General features: G+C 42.1%; 1 protein-coding gene across 2 annotated transcripts in view; it reads right to left on the bottom strand.

The window, feature by feature from the left end:
- The window catches only part of sdk1a (sidekick cell adhesion molecule 1a), a 264,282-nt gene that overhangs the window by 15,261 nt on the left and 234,924 nt on the right, over positions 1-14,097 (bottom strand). For both annotated transcript variants that reach the window (XM_060896811.1, XM_060896812.1), the window contains exons 29-35: positions 11,797-11,991; positions 10,917-11,118; positions 8,527-8,630; positions 4,867-4,937; positions 4,059-4,191; positions 1,126-1,182; positions 860-961 (exon numbers count right to left, since the gene is read on the bottom strand). In XM_060896811.1, coding sequence (XP_060752794.1) covers positions 860-961; positions 1,126-1,182; positions 4,059-4,191; positions 4,867-4,937; positions 8,527-8,630; positions 10,917-11,118; positions 11,797-11,991 — 864 coding nt within the window. The remainder of the gene's footprint in view (positions 1-859; positions 962-1,125; positions 1,183-4,058; positions 4,192-4,866; positions 4,938-8,526; positions 8,631-10,916; positions 11,119-11,796; positions 11,992-14,097) is intronic.

The raw sequence follows: 14,097 nt of genomic DNA, 5'->3' as shown, positions 1-14,097 counted from the left end.
TTTTTTAAAGTTATGACTAGTCTACCTTTTGTGTGTGAATGTACATGTCTAAGATAGTGAAGAAAGAATGTGTTGAAGCTGCCGACCTCACGCTCTTGTTCTGCTTGGCAAACTGTCTGTTTAAGCAAGGTCAAGCCTGCAGGAATGCAATGTAATGTAATGACGAGCCGATAGTGAACCGGCAGCCTGGAGCCAGAACACTTTTTAACTCACCATCTGCAAGCCATTCCTCAAGCTGTGAATTTCAGCATCCCATGAAGGATTTCTCTGAACCTGGCCATCATTTAGCCCCCTAAAGCCCCCTAGTGTTTTTTTACTGAAGAGCCTGACCAGCAGGAGAGCTTATAGATGGGCCAATCGTAAACAACTTGCTCTTTTTGAAAGGCGATTCAAGCAAATTGACTCGCAACCGTGTATGAACGTACAAACATGATTCTTTTTATTTTGGTTTTTTAACAACAAAGATAAAAGAAACCTGCTCCCCACAATGCATCTGTCCTTAGACGTGTCACGTCCCTCTTTACTGTGCTACGAGTCCTCTTGTTTAGAGTGAGATACTCTATTACGTGCATTTTGAAGTATCCACTCACTCTCTCACTGACTCGTATCTTTTAGTTTATTTATAACTCCCATCTTTATTATTCGACTTATTCCCAGGAGCTCCGTTTAATTTCTAAGCAAAAACGAAAAACCCCATCTTGTCGTTCTCAGCCATTTTGTCTGCCTTTAGACAAAATCAAGAGATCTGTTTAGCACAGATTTGAACAGTGTTGTCATGTGTAAAGACAAAAAGCTTCGTATTCCTTCAATGTTAATGAATTAAATTGTTTTCACATGCTGTAGACAGAACGCTGATTACCTGCTTCTCCTACAAACACCTCCACCGGAGCGCTAGCAGGACTCTCGCCGATGATGTTGTAGGCCGTCATCACGATTTCGTACCGTTGGTATTTCAGCAACTCTGTGAAAATCAGCACAGAAAGAGACACAATGAAATCTGTACATATGTGATCGCTGTCTTCAGAGACTATCGTCGACTTGGCTTTTGATCAGAAAGACTAGAAAAATTCGTTTTGGACTTTAACAGCACATGTACTCTAATGCAGAAGAGTGAATAAAACTTACGGGTGAGTTCGAATTCCGTCAGTGAAGGATTGCTCACGGTCTTCACAGTACTTTTGGCTTGACAGTTAAAAAGAATGGAAGAGAAATAAATGAGGAATATAGTACTAAAGATCAGACAAGATGGAAATATAAATCAAAGCGTTATTTCATCAAGGCTGTAATTTTTACTTCTTTGACCCGAGTCAGATTTAAACATTAGATTTCTTCATAGGATCAATGAAATCCCACAATACTTACATCTAAGTGGACATGAAGCAAACCCCAGAGCGAAACCGACGAGACGGAGTGATTAATGATTCAGCAGTCAGTATAGAGTCGTGCATGCACTCGGTTGAACCACGTCGCTAATAAGACGCATAGAATATTGCTTCTATAGCTGGGATTTGAATGTTTAAAGAAGATTAGTTAAATTAACGAGTGTATTTCGTGTAAGGGAGGCTAGAGTTGCTGCTTCACAGCTCCATGGTCTTCAGTTCGATCTTGAGCTCAGTTACATTCTGTGTAAGGTTTTGCATGTTCTTCAATTGTCTGCATCAATTTTTCAGGGTTCTGAAAAAAATGCTCCTAGAACGTATATATGTGTGTGTGTGTGTGTGTGTGTGTGTGTGTGTGTGTGTGGTGCCCATATAGGAGGTATTCCCTGATTTTCCTGGCACAGGCTCACAATCAAGTGGAATACTACCCATGATAATTACCCAAGGAGTTACTGAAGATGAATGAATGAATGAATGAATGAATGAATGAATGAATGAATGAATGAACATGGCACTCCTACAATAATTTGCATTTCATTCCCATATAACGAGTCTAACACATCTACATTACAGCACTTCAAAGCCTCTTAAATCACAATGGAACTGAAAGACACTTTTCAGTACCTATTGACTTCTGAACGTGAGCTGGTAATGTTGAGCAAACAGGACAGAGTTGTGGAAATTTGCTCATGGATCACTGTGTGACAGCATGAACATGGCAGAGAGTTAGTAGCACTTAGCAAGGAGAGAGAAGAAGAGCAGGAAGATGACAAGAATGAGAGAGAGAGAGAGAGAAAGAAAATTTATTAGCACAGCCCATTTTCCCTTCCCAACACTGAAAAACTGTCCATCCTTTTGGGGGAAATGAAATAGAGCTGCATTTTAGCCGGACAATATGGAGCACACACACAAACACACACACCCCCAAACACACACACCCCCAAACACACACACACCCAAACACACACACCCACAACCAAACACACCCACACCCAAACACACACACACACCCCCAAACACACACCCACACCCAAACACACACGCACCCAAACACACACCCACACCCAAACACACACACACACCCACCCAAACACACACACACACCCAAACACACACCCACCCACACACACCCAAACACACACACACACCCAAACACCCACCCACCCACACACACCCAAACACACACACACACACCCAAACAAACACACACACCCAAACAAACACACACACCCAAACAAACACACACAAACACCCACACACCCAAACACACACGCACCCACCCAAACACACACGCACCCACCCAAACACACACGCACCCACCCAAACACACACACCCAAACACCCACACACACCCACACACACACCCACACACACACCCATCCAAACACACACACACCCAAATACACACACACCCAAATACACACACACACACAAATACACACACACACACAAATACACACACACACACACACACGCCAATCATTTTTGCTGGAAATGATATTGAGAGAGAGAGAAAGAGAGAGGGAGAAAGGGGAGAGAGAGAGAGAGAAAGGGGAGAGAGTCAGAAACAAATAGGTGGTCAAGAAAAAAGAGAAAGAAAAATCTAAGAGAAAGAAAAATCTAAAAAAAAAGGAGACACTTCAGTTATCCTTGAAGTGTTAAAAAGAGGAGAAGTGTTAATGGCGTGCTAGTACTTGGCCGATCCACACTGGTGCGTTTACATGCTGTCAACACTGATGAGTCCAATTTGGCAAAAGAGATTTCAATGCTGAATTAAACGTGGAGAGAGAAGTGAGATGACACGATCAGTACTAACAGCTCCGAGCTCCTACTCATGAGTCGTCCTCTCCCTTGGCCCAGGGACCTAATGAGCTCGTTTTCACCGAGAACATGACTCTCTGGCCTTCAGGAACAAGGGTAAGGAAAATTCTCAATTAATTTTACTGCCTTTTGTCCACCGGCTTCAGCGTATTAACACATTTCTAATTCCTGTGTGGCCTTTAATGATCTGTTACTTGAAAGTATAACGGTTTAACAGATTAAAAAAATTAGACAGAAAAATCCCTGCTTTCTTTGATCTTTTATTAGTGATCTCAGGTTTTATGGTCCATTCTGCTGTTTTTTTTATGTTAGAAATATAAATGTTAGAAATATATATTCATTAACTGGTTCATTCATTCAAATTAAGCAGATGTAACCAGTTTATTCTGGTCGTGGTGGATCAGAAGCCTGTTCTGTTACACACACACACACACACACGCACGCACGCACGCACACACACACACACACACACACACACACGCACAATGGGAAATCTCCCAAAGCCAAACCACCACTCAGCAGTTTTATTGGAATAAACCGAAGAACCAAGAAGAATCAAGAACATAGACTGTAACCACAGATCAGGATCAAACCAGGGATCCTGGAGATGTGGGAGCACCACACAACACGACACACTTTGGTGTTATAGTATCAGTAAATATGTGAAAATGTTTACATCAAGAGTTTAACTTTAGTGACCTTCTGGATAAATATATTAAAATAATCTTAAAATCCCAGACTTGTCAGATGTAGTTGTAGAATCTCAATCTATTGTGATATTAAGAAGTTGTTTTTAAACGTCGTATCAGTCTCTGAGGTCATGGTGTGTATGTAGCCCACTGGATATCTGGTCCCTACCTGTCAGGTCCGGCCGTGCTGAAGTGCTGTTGCTGCTCTTCTTGGCCTCCTGTGGCGTGCTGTCGTACTGAAGCTCACGGTAATACAACCGGTAGCCCACCAGCACTCCGTTCACGCTCTCCTCCTTCGGTGGCTGCAAGAGTGCAGATTAAATTAAAGGTCACATTCCTCTCTCTGACCTTGTGCTCCCTATTAAAGACCTGGTCCATGGGAGGAGGAAAAAGAAGACGGACAGGCGGTAGAGAGAGTTTCTTTAGCGTGCTGTCTGTGTGGCAACCAGTCCGTGAAGCAGATGGGAGAAATTTTTATTTCTGGGCTGGTGGCTCATTAAGAAAAGCTCTCCGCTGAAAGTAATCAAGCAGACGACGCCCCCGATAAAGCAGCCAGTCAGACAGACTAGCCTGCCCTCATAAGTCAGCGGAGAAAGGTTTCGGCTGCTAATTAATATCCCTTTAGAGTTTGCGTGGGTATTAATTATCCGGGTCCTGCCTGAGTCCTAGTGAAAATGTGTTATCAATACTTCATGTGGCTCAGATATGCAAAGCTGCGGCACGAATACCAAGAGAACCATGACAAGCCCCTCGGCACGTCCTGCTGAAGAGCGCCGTTCGTCAATGAAACCCAGATAATTAAACAGATAATGGCCATAATGCGTGGATTTAACGGACCATTATCTCCACTAAGACAGCCCATCTCATCTGACTGGAATGCTCGAAATGCTGCGAGTAAACATGCATCTCCGCACATGTGATGTTTCCTGAAGCTGATTAGAAGAAGCAAAGGAAAAAATAGTGCAATAATACTGTACCTGCCACTGCACCAGAACTGACGTAGTGGTGGAAGGCTTCACTGACCGAATAACCGGCGCCTCATCCGGAACTGCCAGGGAAAAAAAGAGAGAGAATCATTTAAAATATAATACATAAAGACGCAGTATTTGATGGGAGACATTTAGACAACAAAAGTTAATTACACTATTATTGAGAAATTGTGTAAAGGACCAGTGTGGCTGCAAGTGTGGCCGTTATTTAGCTGCAATAAAAATGTGGAGCCACACTGGCACTTTATAGATAACAATGAAGTTCCCTAATCTCATAACTCTGTCTCATATTGATAATACAAAATAACAACCAATATCACATTTATACGTCTTAGCAGTTAAGGGTTAAAGGCCTTGCTCAGCGATCACTTCTGATCAGACGGCCAATCTGGCATCTTCCAAGTGATAGCTATCGCTAACTAACCCAAGTGATTTGGTTATTCAACTGTTAGTAAACCAGCTTGTTTCACACGGCTGGGATTTCAGTCTACGGGGCCTTGATTATAAAACATAGTAAAATTTCACTGGAGTTCTTAAATCTTAAGAAAAGTTCTCAGCATTTGCTTAGACATAATAGTGTTAAGCAACAATGGAAAGAACTTTTAATGAGTCTAAAGCATGTGGACACCTGACCATCATACCTACGTATGTGTCTCCATTCCAAAACCATTTCCACTAGATGTTGGAGCGAGTCTGTGTGGATTTGTGTTCATTCAGCTACAAGAGCATTAGTGAGATCAGACACTGATGGTGTAAGAGTGAGGAGGTCTGGGGTTCAGTCAGTGTTCAGTGGGGTTGAGTCAGAGTCAGGGCTCAGTGCAGGACACTCAAGTTCTTCTACTCCAACCTTCTCACATCGTGTCTTCATGGAGCTCTGTGCTTTGTGTACAGGTTCAGTGTCATGATGGAACAGTGTCTGAGTTCCAGTGAAGGGAAAATATAAATCTACAGCACAGAGAAATATTCTATAGAATTATAAGCTTCTGTCTTTGTGGTAACATTTTGGATCAGGGTGTGATGGCCAGGGTGCACATACTTTTGGTCAGCGTACCAAAACTTTTTGTATAGAGGCTCCCCTTGCTCATTTTCAGGCACTCAAGAGCACAGCCATAACTTTTTTGTTCTTGTGAACGGAGGGCGGAGCCGAGGGACGTGAACGGTAAGGATCACACACCGGTGCTGAATTGTATTAACGAGTCTTCAGGGAGAGATGAGAGACAAACGCACTGTGTGTGTGTGTGTGTGTGTGTATATGTATTTAAATTATGTACACTAAAATGTGAACTGATAAAATAAAGACAGATCAAGTGGTGATCTCAAAGCCTGCCTCGAATTACCTCTGTCCCTGAACCCTCTTAAAACACACTACAATAAACAACAAGGGCATTTAACCGATTCGCAGAAGATATTAAAGCAAACATTTGATTTCAATTATTTAACGCTTGTTGTCATGGCAACAGAAGCATTACTACCTACTGCTTGAATAAGAAAAGTCATTAGAGTTCACAGTAGTCTCGAATCAGCTCTCTAATTATTCCAGGACACTTGAAAAAGTTTTTACTAGGAATGAGCGAGTACAGCATTATCTGTATCTGTATCTGTTAACCATATGAATTATCTGTATCCGTATCCGTACTCGGAGTGGGTCGGGCCTGTCTTGAAATGGGCGGGGCTTTAACCGGTAATAATGAATTTGTAATATTTATAACACTAGCTTACTACCTTTATGTTTTTATGAAATACAGCAAAAACGTGTCAGACACTCAGTGTCTGGTTACTGGTTAGAGACAGCTGAAGGTTTAAAAAAGAAATAAATCTCAGACAGACAGAGACGCAATGCGAGTCGCATTCTACCAAGCAAGCACCATGTCTGAACGAACCCACGTTTACCAGAACTCTACTGGTTAGTAAGTACGTATTATTAACGTTACAACCCGAAGTAAAAAGCTGAAGAAACCCTAAACGTTAACGGAAAAGACCCACGAACCCGAGTGACTGAGGGAGAGACAGAGAGCTGTTCTGTGTGTGACTGTGAGTGAGCAGAGCGAGACACAGCAACACAATACATCTGTATGTGTGTAGGGGAGGGGCGCTGTGACTAGCCTATCACTGTAGGGGAGGGGCGCTGTGACTAGCCTATCACTGTAGGGGAGGGGCGCTGTGACTAGCCTATCACTGTAGGGGAGGGGCGCTGTCACTAGCCTATCACTGTAGGGGAGGGGCGCTGTGACTAGCCTATCACTGTAGGGGAGGGGCGCTGTCACTAGCCTATCACTGTAGGGGAGGGGCGCTGTCACTAGCCTATCACTGTAGGGGAGGGGCGCTGTGACTAGCCTATCACTGTAGGGGAGGGGCGCTGTGACTAGCCTATCACTGTAGGGGAGGGGCGATGTGACTAGCCTATCACAGAACGCTGACACAATCAGCTACCCAATGATGATTTTCATTCAATCCGAGCACAGATATTGACTCGTATTACTCGTATAATACTCGTACTCGTCAGAAGTGCTTTATCCGCTCATCTCTAGTTTTTACCTTAGATTGAAAACCTTCAAACGTTTTCTTGTCAAATTAATAATTACTAATTTAATAAATTTTTAACCTTTTTAAGTTTTTTTTTTTTTTAGATCAAATTCATGCATGTAATTGTTTTATAAATGAATCCCCAGGAGTATCAGATTGGAACATAGTTTAGTGGAAGTCTGCAGCATTGTTAAATTAATGAGCTGTTTGTGTTTCTCTATAAAATTGAGAATGAGCTGAAGATACATGGAGTCGTGCGGAGGAACCGGAAAGCTGCCGATTTTTATTTTTCTCACAGAAAATTTTTCTTCAGAGCAAAATAAATAAGCCGCTTTCTGGAGCAGCGTGCCAGTAGAGCTGCTGCAAGTAGTTATGATTTGCTCATAATCTAAAGAACATTAAATATCACATAAAAAAATAAAATCACATTAGTGAGGTTAGGAGGGCTTTATATGTATTTCATATGACTTTGGACACCAGTGAGAGGGGTGAAAGGTCGTCAGTCAGCAATAGAGAGATTTTGCAGTAAATTTATTTATTTATTTTATATACTGTATATAAGTGGGACATTTTTATCTATTCATTATTCTAAGCGTATTCAGCTCTGTGACAGAAAGGAAAAGATTTCACACAAAGAAAGAAGACTTGTTCCACATCCAGGTCCTCTCCTACACTGACCTGCTTTCATTCTACCGATGACAAATATCAGGCGTCGAATAGAAAAATAGAAAAATGAGTCACAAGCCCAGATCTGAACATACAAATTTGGCTTGTATCTGAGTGGAAAACAGTGGATTTCACGTGTTTTTTAAATTTGTGGCTCAGAATACGCACGTGCCTTTTAATTCGAACTGAGCTGGCTGTCAAAATAAATCCATGACTGCTGTATTTACACGTGACACCCCTTTTTTTTAATATACTTTTACAATTTAGCACAAAGTGCTTCACAAAAGGCTGACAAAATGGAACAATAAACTTCAGTCGATTTCCATAACACAGCATGCTTTTAGACTGGGAGAAAGATAAGAGAGGCTTGTCTTGCTCTTCTCCAGTTCTTTTATTGGAATCAATACTGTATCAGGTAGCGCCAGAGGGCACACGAGCAACATCTCCATCTATACTCACCATCTTGTAAAGTCGTAATTGCATCGGTCTCTCGGCTGTACTTGCTGTCACCGATGTCATTAGTCGCCATCATTCTCAGCTTGTATGAAGTGTACGGCTTCAGCCTAGGGGATTGTGTAACTCTTGAGTTATCTCACACTGGACACAGACCTTTACTGTTGTCAACGAAGCGACACGTCAATCACACGTTACAATGAAATATACCCAAACATATTGAACATATTGGCTACTGAACACAAGTCCTTTGTAGCTGACGTTATTGTTATAAAAATGACAAACTTCATTATCTGTACAATTTCATACAACCACAATAAAAATAAATACATAATATATCTGTTCACGTCGTTCAGTATAACGTTAACATTAACACGTCTGTCAGTATAACATTAACACGTCTGTCAGTATAACGTTAACATTAACCCGTCTGTCAGTATAACGTTAACATTAACACGTCTGTCAGTATAACATTAACCCGTCTGTCAGTATAACGTTAACATTAACACGTCTGTCAGTATAACATTAACACGTCTGTCAGTATAACGTTAACATTAACACATCTGTCAGTATAACGCTAACATTAACACGTCTGTCAGTATAACATTAACACGTCTGTCAGTATAACGTTAACATTAACCCGTCTGTCAGTATAACGTTAACATTAACACGTCTGTCAGTATAACATTAACACGTCTGTCAGTATAACGTTAACATTAACACATCTGTCAGTATAACGCTAACATTAACACGTCTGTCAGTGTAACATTAACACGTCTGTCAGTATAACGTTAACATTAACCCGTCTGTCAGTATAGTATAACGTTAACATTAACACGTCTGTCAGTATAACATTAACACGTCTGTCAGTATAACGTTAACATTAACACATCTGTCAGTATAACGCTAACATTAACACGTCTGTCAGTGTAACATTAACACGTCTGTCAGTATAACGTTAACATTAACACGTCTGTCAGTGTAACATTAACACGTCTGTCAGTATAACGTTAACATTAACACGTCTGTCAGTATAACGTTAACATTAACACGTCTGTCAGTATAACACTAACACGTCTGTCAGTATAACGTTAACATTAACACGTCTGTCAGTATAACATTAACACGTCTGTCAGTATAACATTAACATTAACACGTCTGTCAGTATAACATTAACATTAACATATTTGTCAGTATAACATTAACATTAACACGTCTGTCAGTATAACATTAACATTAACATATTTGTCAGTATAACGTTAACATTAACACGTCTGTCAGTATAACATTAACATTAACACCTCTGTCAGTATAACATTCACATCGATAACTTCATCGATAACTTCTACTACTATTCACGATTCACATAAGATTTCTTATCTTGAGCTCTAATGAAAGATATAATCAGTATGTTTATAGCAGCTCTTTTTTATATCTGACATCGTATCTAGCAAACAGATCCACAAGCAGAAGAAATGTTAGGAGGTGACGGTGTATGAGGTTTCTGCTTAGCTGGACAGGAAATGTAACTCAAAAAGCCTCCCAGTGTGCAACTCCTCCAGGGCCCGGACGAGCCGAGCGACAAATCAGGCTTAAATAATCTATTCAACTCTTTAGAAGGCGATAAAGAGATGATGGGTTAGAAAGTCCTAAACAGAGGGAGGGGAGTCATCATAATCAAGATGAGATGGGCCTCTGAATGCATATAAAATGCCACTTGACTGGCCATATAATCACGGCAGCGGCTCTAGCGTAATTCAGATGCAGGGCCGGTGTACCAGCGGGCCGACAATGCGGAGTGGTCTCTGCTTTCCAAACGGGGCTCGAGTATCATAAATCGCAACAGGAGGTAAAAGAAAAGGCCTGCTAAGCTTTTAACAACACTCCGGGCATATAACTCTCAGTGCACGCTGTCAGCCTGGCAAGGCCAAGCATTGAGACAGAAACATGAAGGAAATGTTTATGAAGTTTAGAGCGATAAAATTGCCTTCGCTGGAATTCGAGCTGGATCTCTGGGTACACACAAAACTGTGTGAAATAGTGGAGAGAGAGAGAGAGAGAGAGAGAGAGAGAGAGAGAGAGAGAGAGAGAGAGAGAGAGAGAGAGAGAGAGAGAGAGAGAGAGAGAGAGAGAGAGAGAGAAAGAGAGAGAGAGAGAGAAACAGAGACAGTATCAGAGAAACAGAGACAGAGACAGAGAGAAAGACAGAGTGTCAGAAAAAAGGAGAGAGACAAAGTGTCAGAAACAGAGAGAGAGAAGGATAGACAGAGAGTGTTAGAGAAACAGAGAGACAGAGTGTCAGAGAAATAAAGAGATAGAAGAAAAGAGAAAGACAGCGAGAGTGTCACAGAAACAGAGAAAGTCAGATAGAGAAGGAAGGAAGAAGAGAATCTCACCATTGAACCACATAAGAGGTGCTGTTGTGGCTAATAGAGGATGAGTGTTTGATCCAGTCTCCATCCGGCAGTTGGCGCAGCTGCAGTGTGAAATAGCGAACTGGTGAAGAACCATCTCCCCCTGGCACCCAGTCCAACTTGAGCTGGCGTGACTGAACCTGGTCCTGAGGCACCCTGAGCTGCAGTGGAGGCTGAGGCCGCTCTGAGACACAGACACGGAGAGAGAGAGAGATGAGCAGGAGTGCAGAGGTCAGTCCCGTCTCGCTGACTAGTCTTAATCACACTGCATCAGACAGTGGTCTGCTTGTGGGACACCACGATACTCCGGCCACATCGATTTTAACGCTCCGAATCGATGCACACAGGCATAATTGTTTATTTAAACGTGGACACTATCGATCACTATTAAAGATGCCGATCATGCAAAAGACAAAGCATCACCTGGTCCCTGCATCAGCGATCACATCGCCTTCCCCTGATATTTCTTTAAACAGGTCCGATCTATAAAAGTCTGAAATGACTTTACACGTTTCTTTAAAAAAGCTTTCTCAGAAATGAAGAAAGGAACCATTACGCTATGGCAGAACCGAGGCTTTCTCCATCTAGATTACATTTAGCCATTAATCTGATTAAAAGAGCTTAACTGCAAGATCTTCAAAAGATGAACTCAAATTTTGCCCTATTTGGAAAAAGAGAACAAATGAACTTGACTCAATGTCTAGTATTTCTAAAGGTGATGCAAGCACTGTGACCCTGTCAAGGGCAGAAAATAAAGCAGCCATTAAAGATCGATGGTTACGCTATATATTGTGTGTATGCCTGTGTGTGTGTGTGTGTGTGTGTGAGAGAGAGCGAGATGGTCAAAGAGAGGAAGAATCACCTCTGATCTCTGTAGTGATGACCACAGCTTGTGCGGCTGTACCCCAGCCCTGCTGAGTTTTGGCTGAAATCCTAAAGATATAAGCAGATTCTGGGAGCAAGCCGCTGGCCGTGAACTGTGTGGTATCTGTGTCCACCTCCACCGTGGTGAACTTATTCGGATCTCCAGAATCCAGCCGGTATGCTACCTGATACCCTAAAAAAACAGATAGCATGATGATATGAATGCTTCGTCTGAAACACCTGGATTAATGTTGCTGCGTCTACAACAGACGACCGGAAAAAAAAAAATTAAACAGATGCTCAAAACAGATCAAAACTTCAGAGGAGACAAAGAACAAAAGCAGACAGAAGTACAAAAAAAAAAAAACAACAAAAACAACAAATGATTTCCTCATCAATCCCACGCAACTGTTTGAAAGTAAAACACCTACAACGCTAAGACATTTCGGATGATGAATGACTTTCAAAAGGTTCTCGCTGCTTTTGGAAAAACCGCTCCGCTATCACTATAAACCACAAATAAACCAGCCGTTCACTGTCAGCTTTTCCTAATCGGTATCTTAAAAACAACAACAAAAAAACAAACAAACAAAAAAAAACACAGTTCAGTCAGCAGACGCTGTACCGTTGTGGAAAATGTTTGCTTATTGCTTCGCTCATAGCGCGCTGTAATGTAAGCTAATAATATTTACATGGGAGTGTTTTCTGGCTTGTGTGATTGCTAAATGGAGGGTTTGAACAAGTCTTTGTTTTCCAGCTGAGAGGTGCAGAAGGAAGGCATGGCTAGTCACATTATTCTTCAATCTTCCATCTGTGTAGCATCAGGAGGAGCGACAAGTGTGGCAAACAAATGCTAACATTACTGGGAAACTCTGCAGATCGGAAGGCGTGGGCCGAGCCTGGCTGAGTCAGAGATGAAACATGATTACATCGATCATGCCGTGTGTTTGTTCGGTGCTTTGGCCCTTTGGCTGTACAGTAATAAGGTAGACCATCTCACATGGTGGAGCATACAGTACTCTTAGACTGCTATTTCATTCTAATGTCCACTCCAGGCATTAGGGGCTGTGAGAAATATCATCCATCTCCTCGCTATATGCAGGCGCATTGACGCATACACACTCTCAATATGTTGGTGCCAAGCTCTGTTTTCCATGCCGTGGCTGTGCATCAAAACAGAGCGGAGCCGAGTTTTGCTTTGCATGAAGACAAAATCAAAACTGCCAAAGGCTCGAGCGATAGTCTGGATCGTCAGACAGTGATATCTGAGATAAAACATGATTTGTTCCTATAATACAGACTTTAAAAAGGTCAAAGCAGCTTTGTGCTACTGCTACTGCACAAAGCAGCATAATTTCTCTGATAGGACGATAGCATGAGCTTCTGTGGCTCAAGGGGATGAGCTTCGCTTCTCGTGTCAGAGGTTGCAGGTTCGGATCCAGCCTTGGGGTAGATGTAAGCAAAGTCTTTAACCATTAATTATTAGATATGAGATAAATGTAAGTCTCTCTGGATAAGGATGTCTGGTAAATAACATTAATATAACGCGTTAATAAAAACCATGCCACGACCTCATTATCAACACCATGTATGTTCTCTCTGATCGTCCTCTAAGACACGTGGCAAATTACAGACAGAGAGTTGAACAAAAGTCAAGAGAATCTCCTCTGCCTACTGAAGTACGGTTCGGTTAAAGCACAAAGAAATAAAACGGGTCCCAGGAGTAGCACTTTCTTATAAGAAAGGTAATTAACAAGGGTTCACAGAGAAAGAATTGTCCGTGTCTACATTTGTTCCGCTCCGGGGCTTAACGCGGGCGCGCGCGAAACTATAGAGTCGAGGTTTCTCAGGTCAGGGGAGTGCTCAGCTCAGAGAAGAGGTGTGGAGAGAGCAAGCTGGGGACAGATTTAAGCAGGATCATTCTCACTACTGCAAATTCAAAAATCAAACTCCCGCCCAGCATTGCTTGCTTGCTTGCGCTGGATTATTTATTTTTTATAGAGAACGTCTTTTGACGCCTTTCTGAAACTGGATTACAGACTGTTGAGACTGGCGATGAATAAAACAATCCAACATGACATAAAGCGATGTCAGCAGTTTGAAGGCAAAACAAAACAATACTCTCTCACTCATTTTCTACCGCTTATCCGAACTACCTCGGGTCACGGGGAGCCTGTGCCTATCTCAGGCGTCTACGGGCATCAAGGCAGGATACACCCTGGACGGAGTGCCGACCCATCGCAGGGCACACACACACGCACACTCTCATTCACTCACGCAATCATACACTACGGACAAT

Source organism: Tachysurus vachellii, chromosome 21, assembly GCF_030014155.1.
Source record: "Tachysurus vachellii isolate PV-2020 chromosome 21, HZAU_Pvac_v1, whole genome shotgun sequence".
Taxonomy (NCBI): Eukaryota; Metazoa; Chordata; class Actinopteri; order Siluriformes; family Bagridae; genus Tachysurus; species Tachysurus vachellii.
The sequence above is the reverse complement of the archived record's forward strand: the minus strand, read 5'-3'. Positions and strand labels throughout refer to the sequence as shown.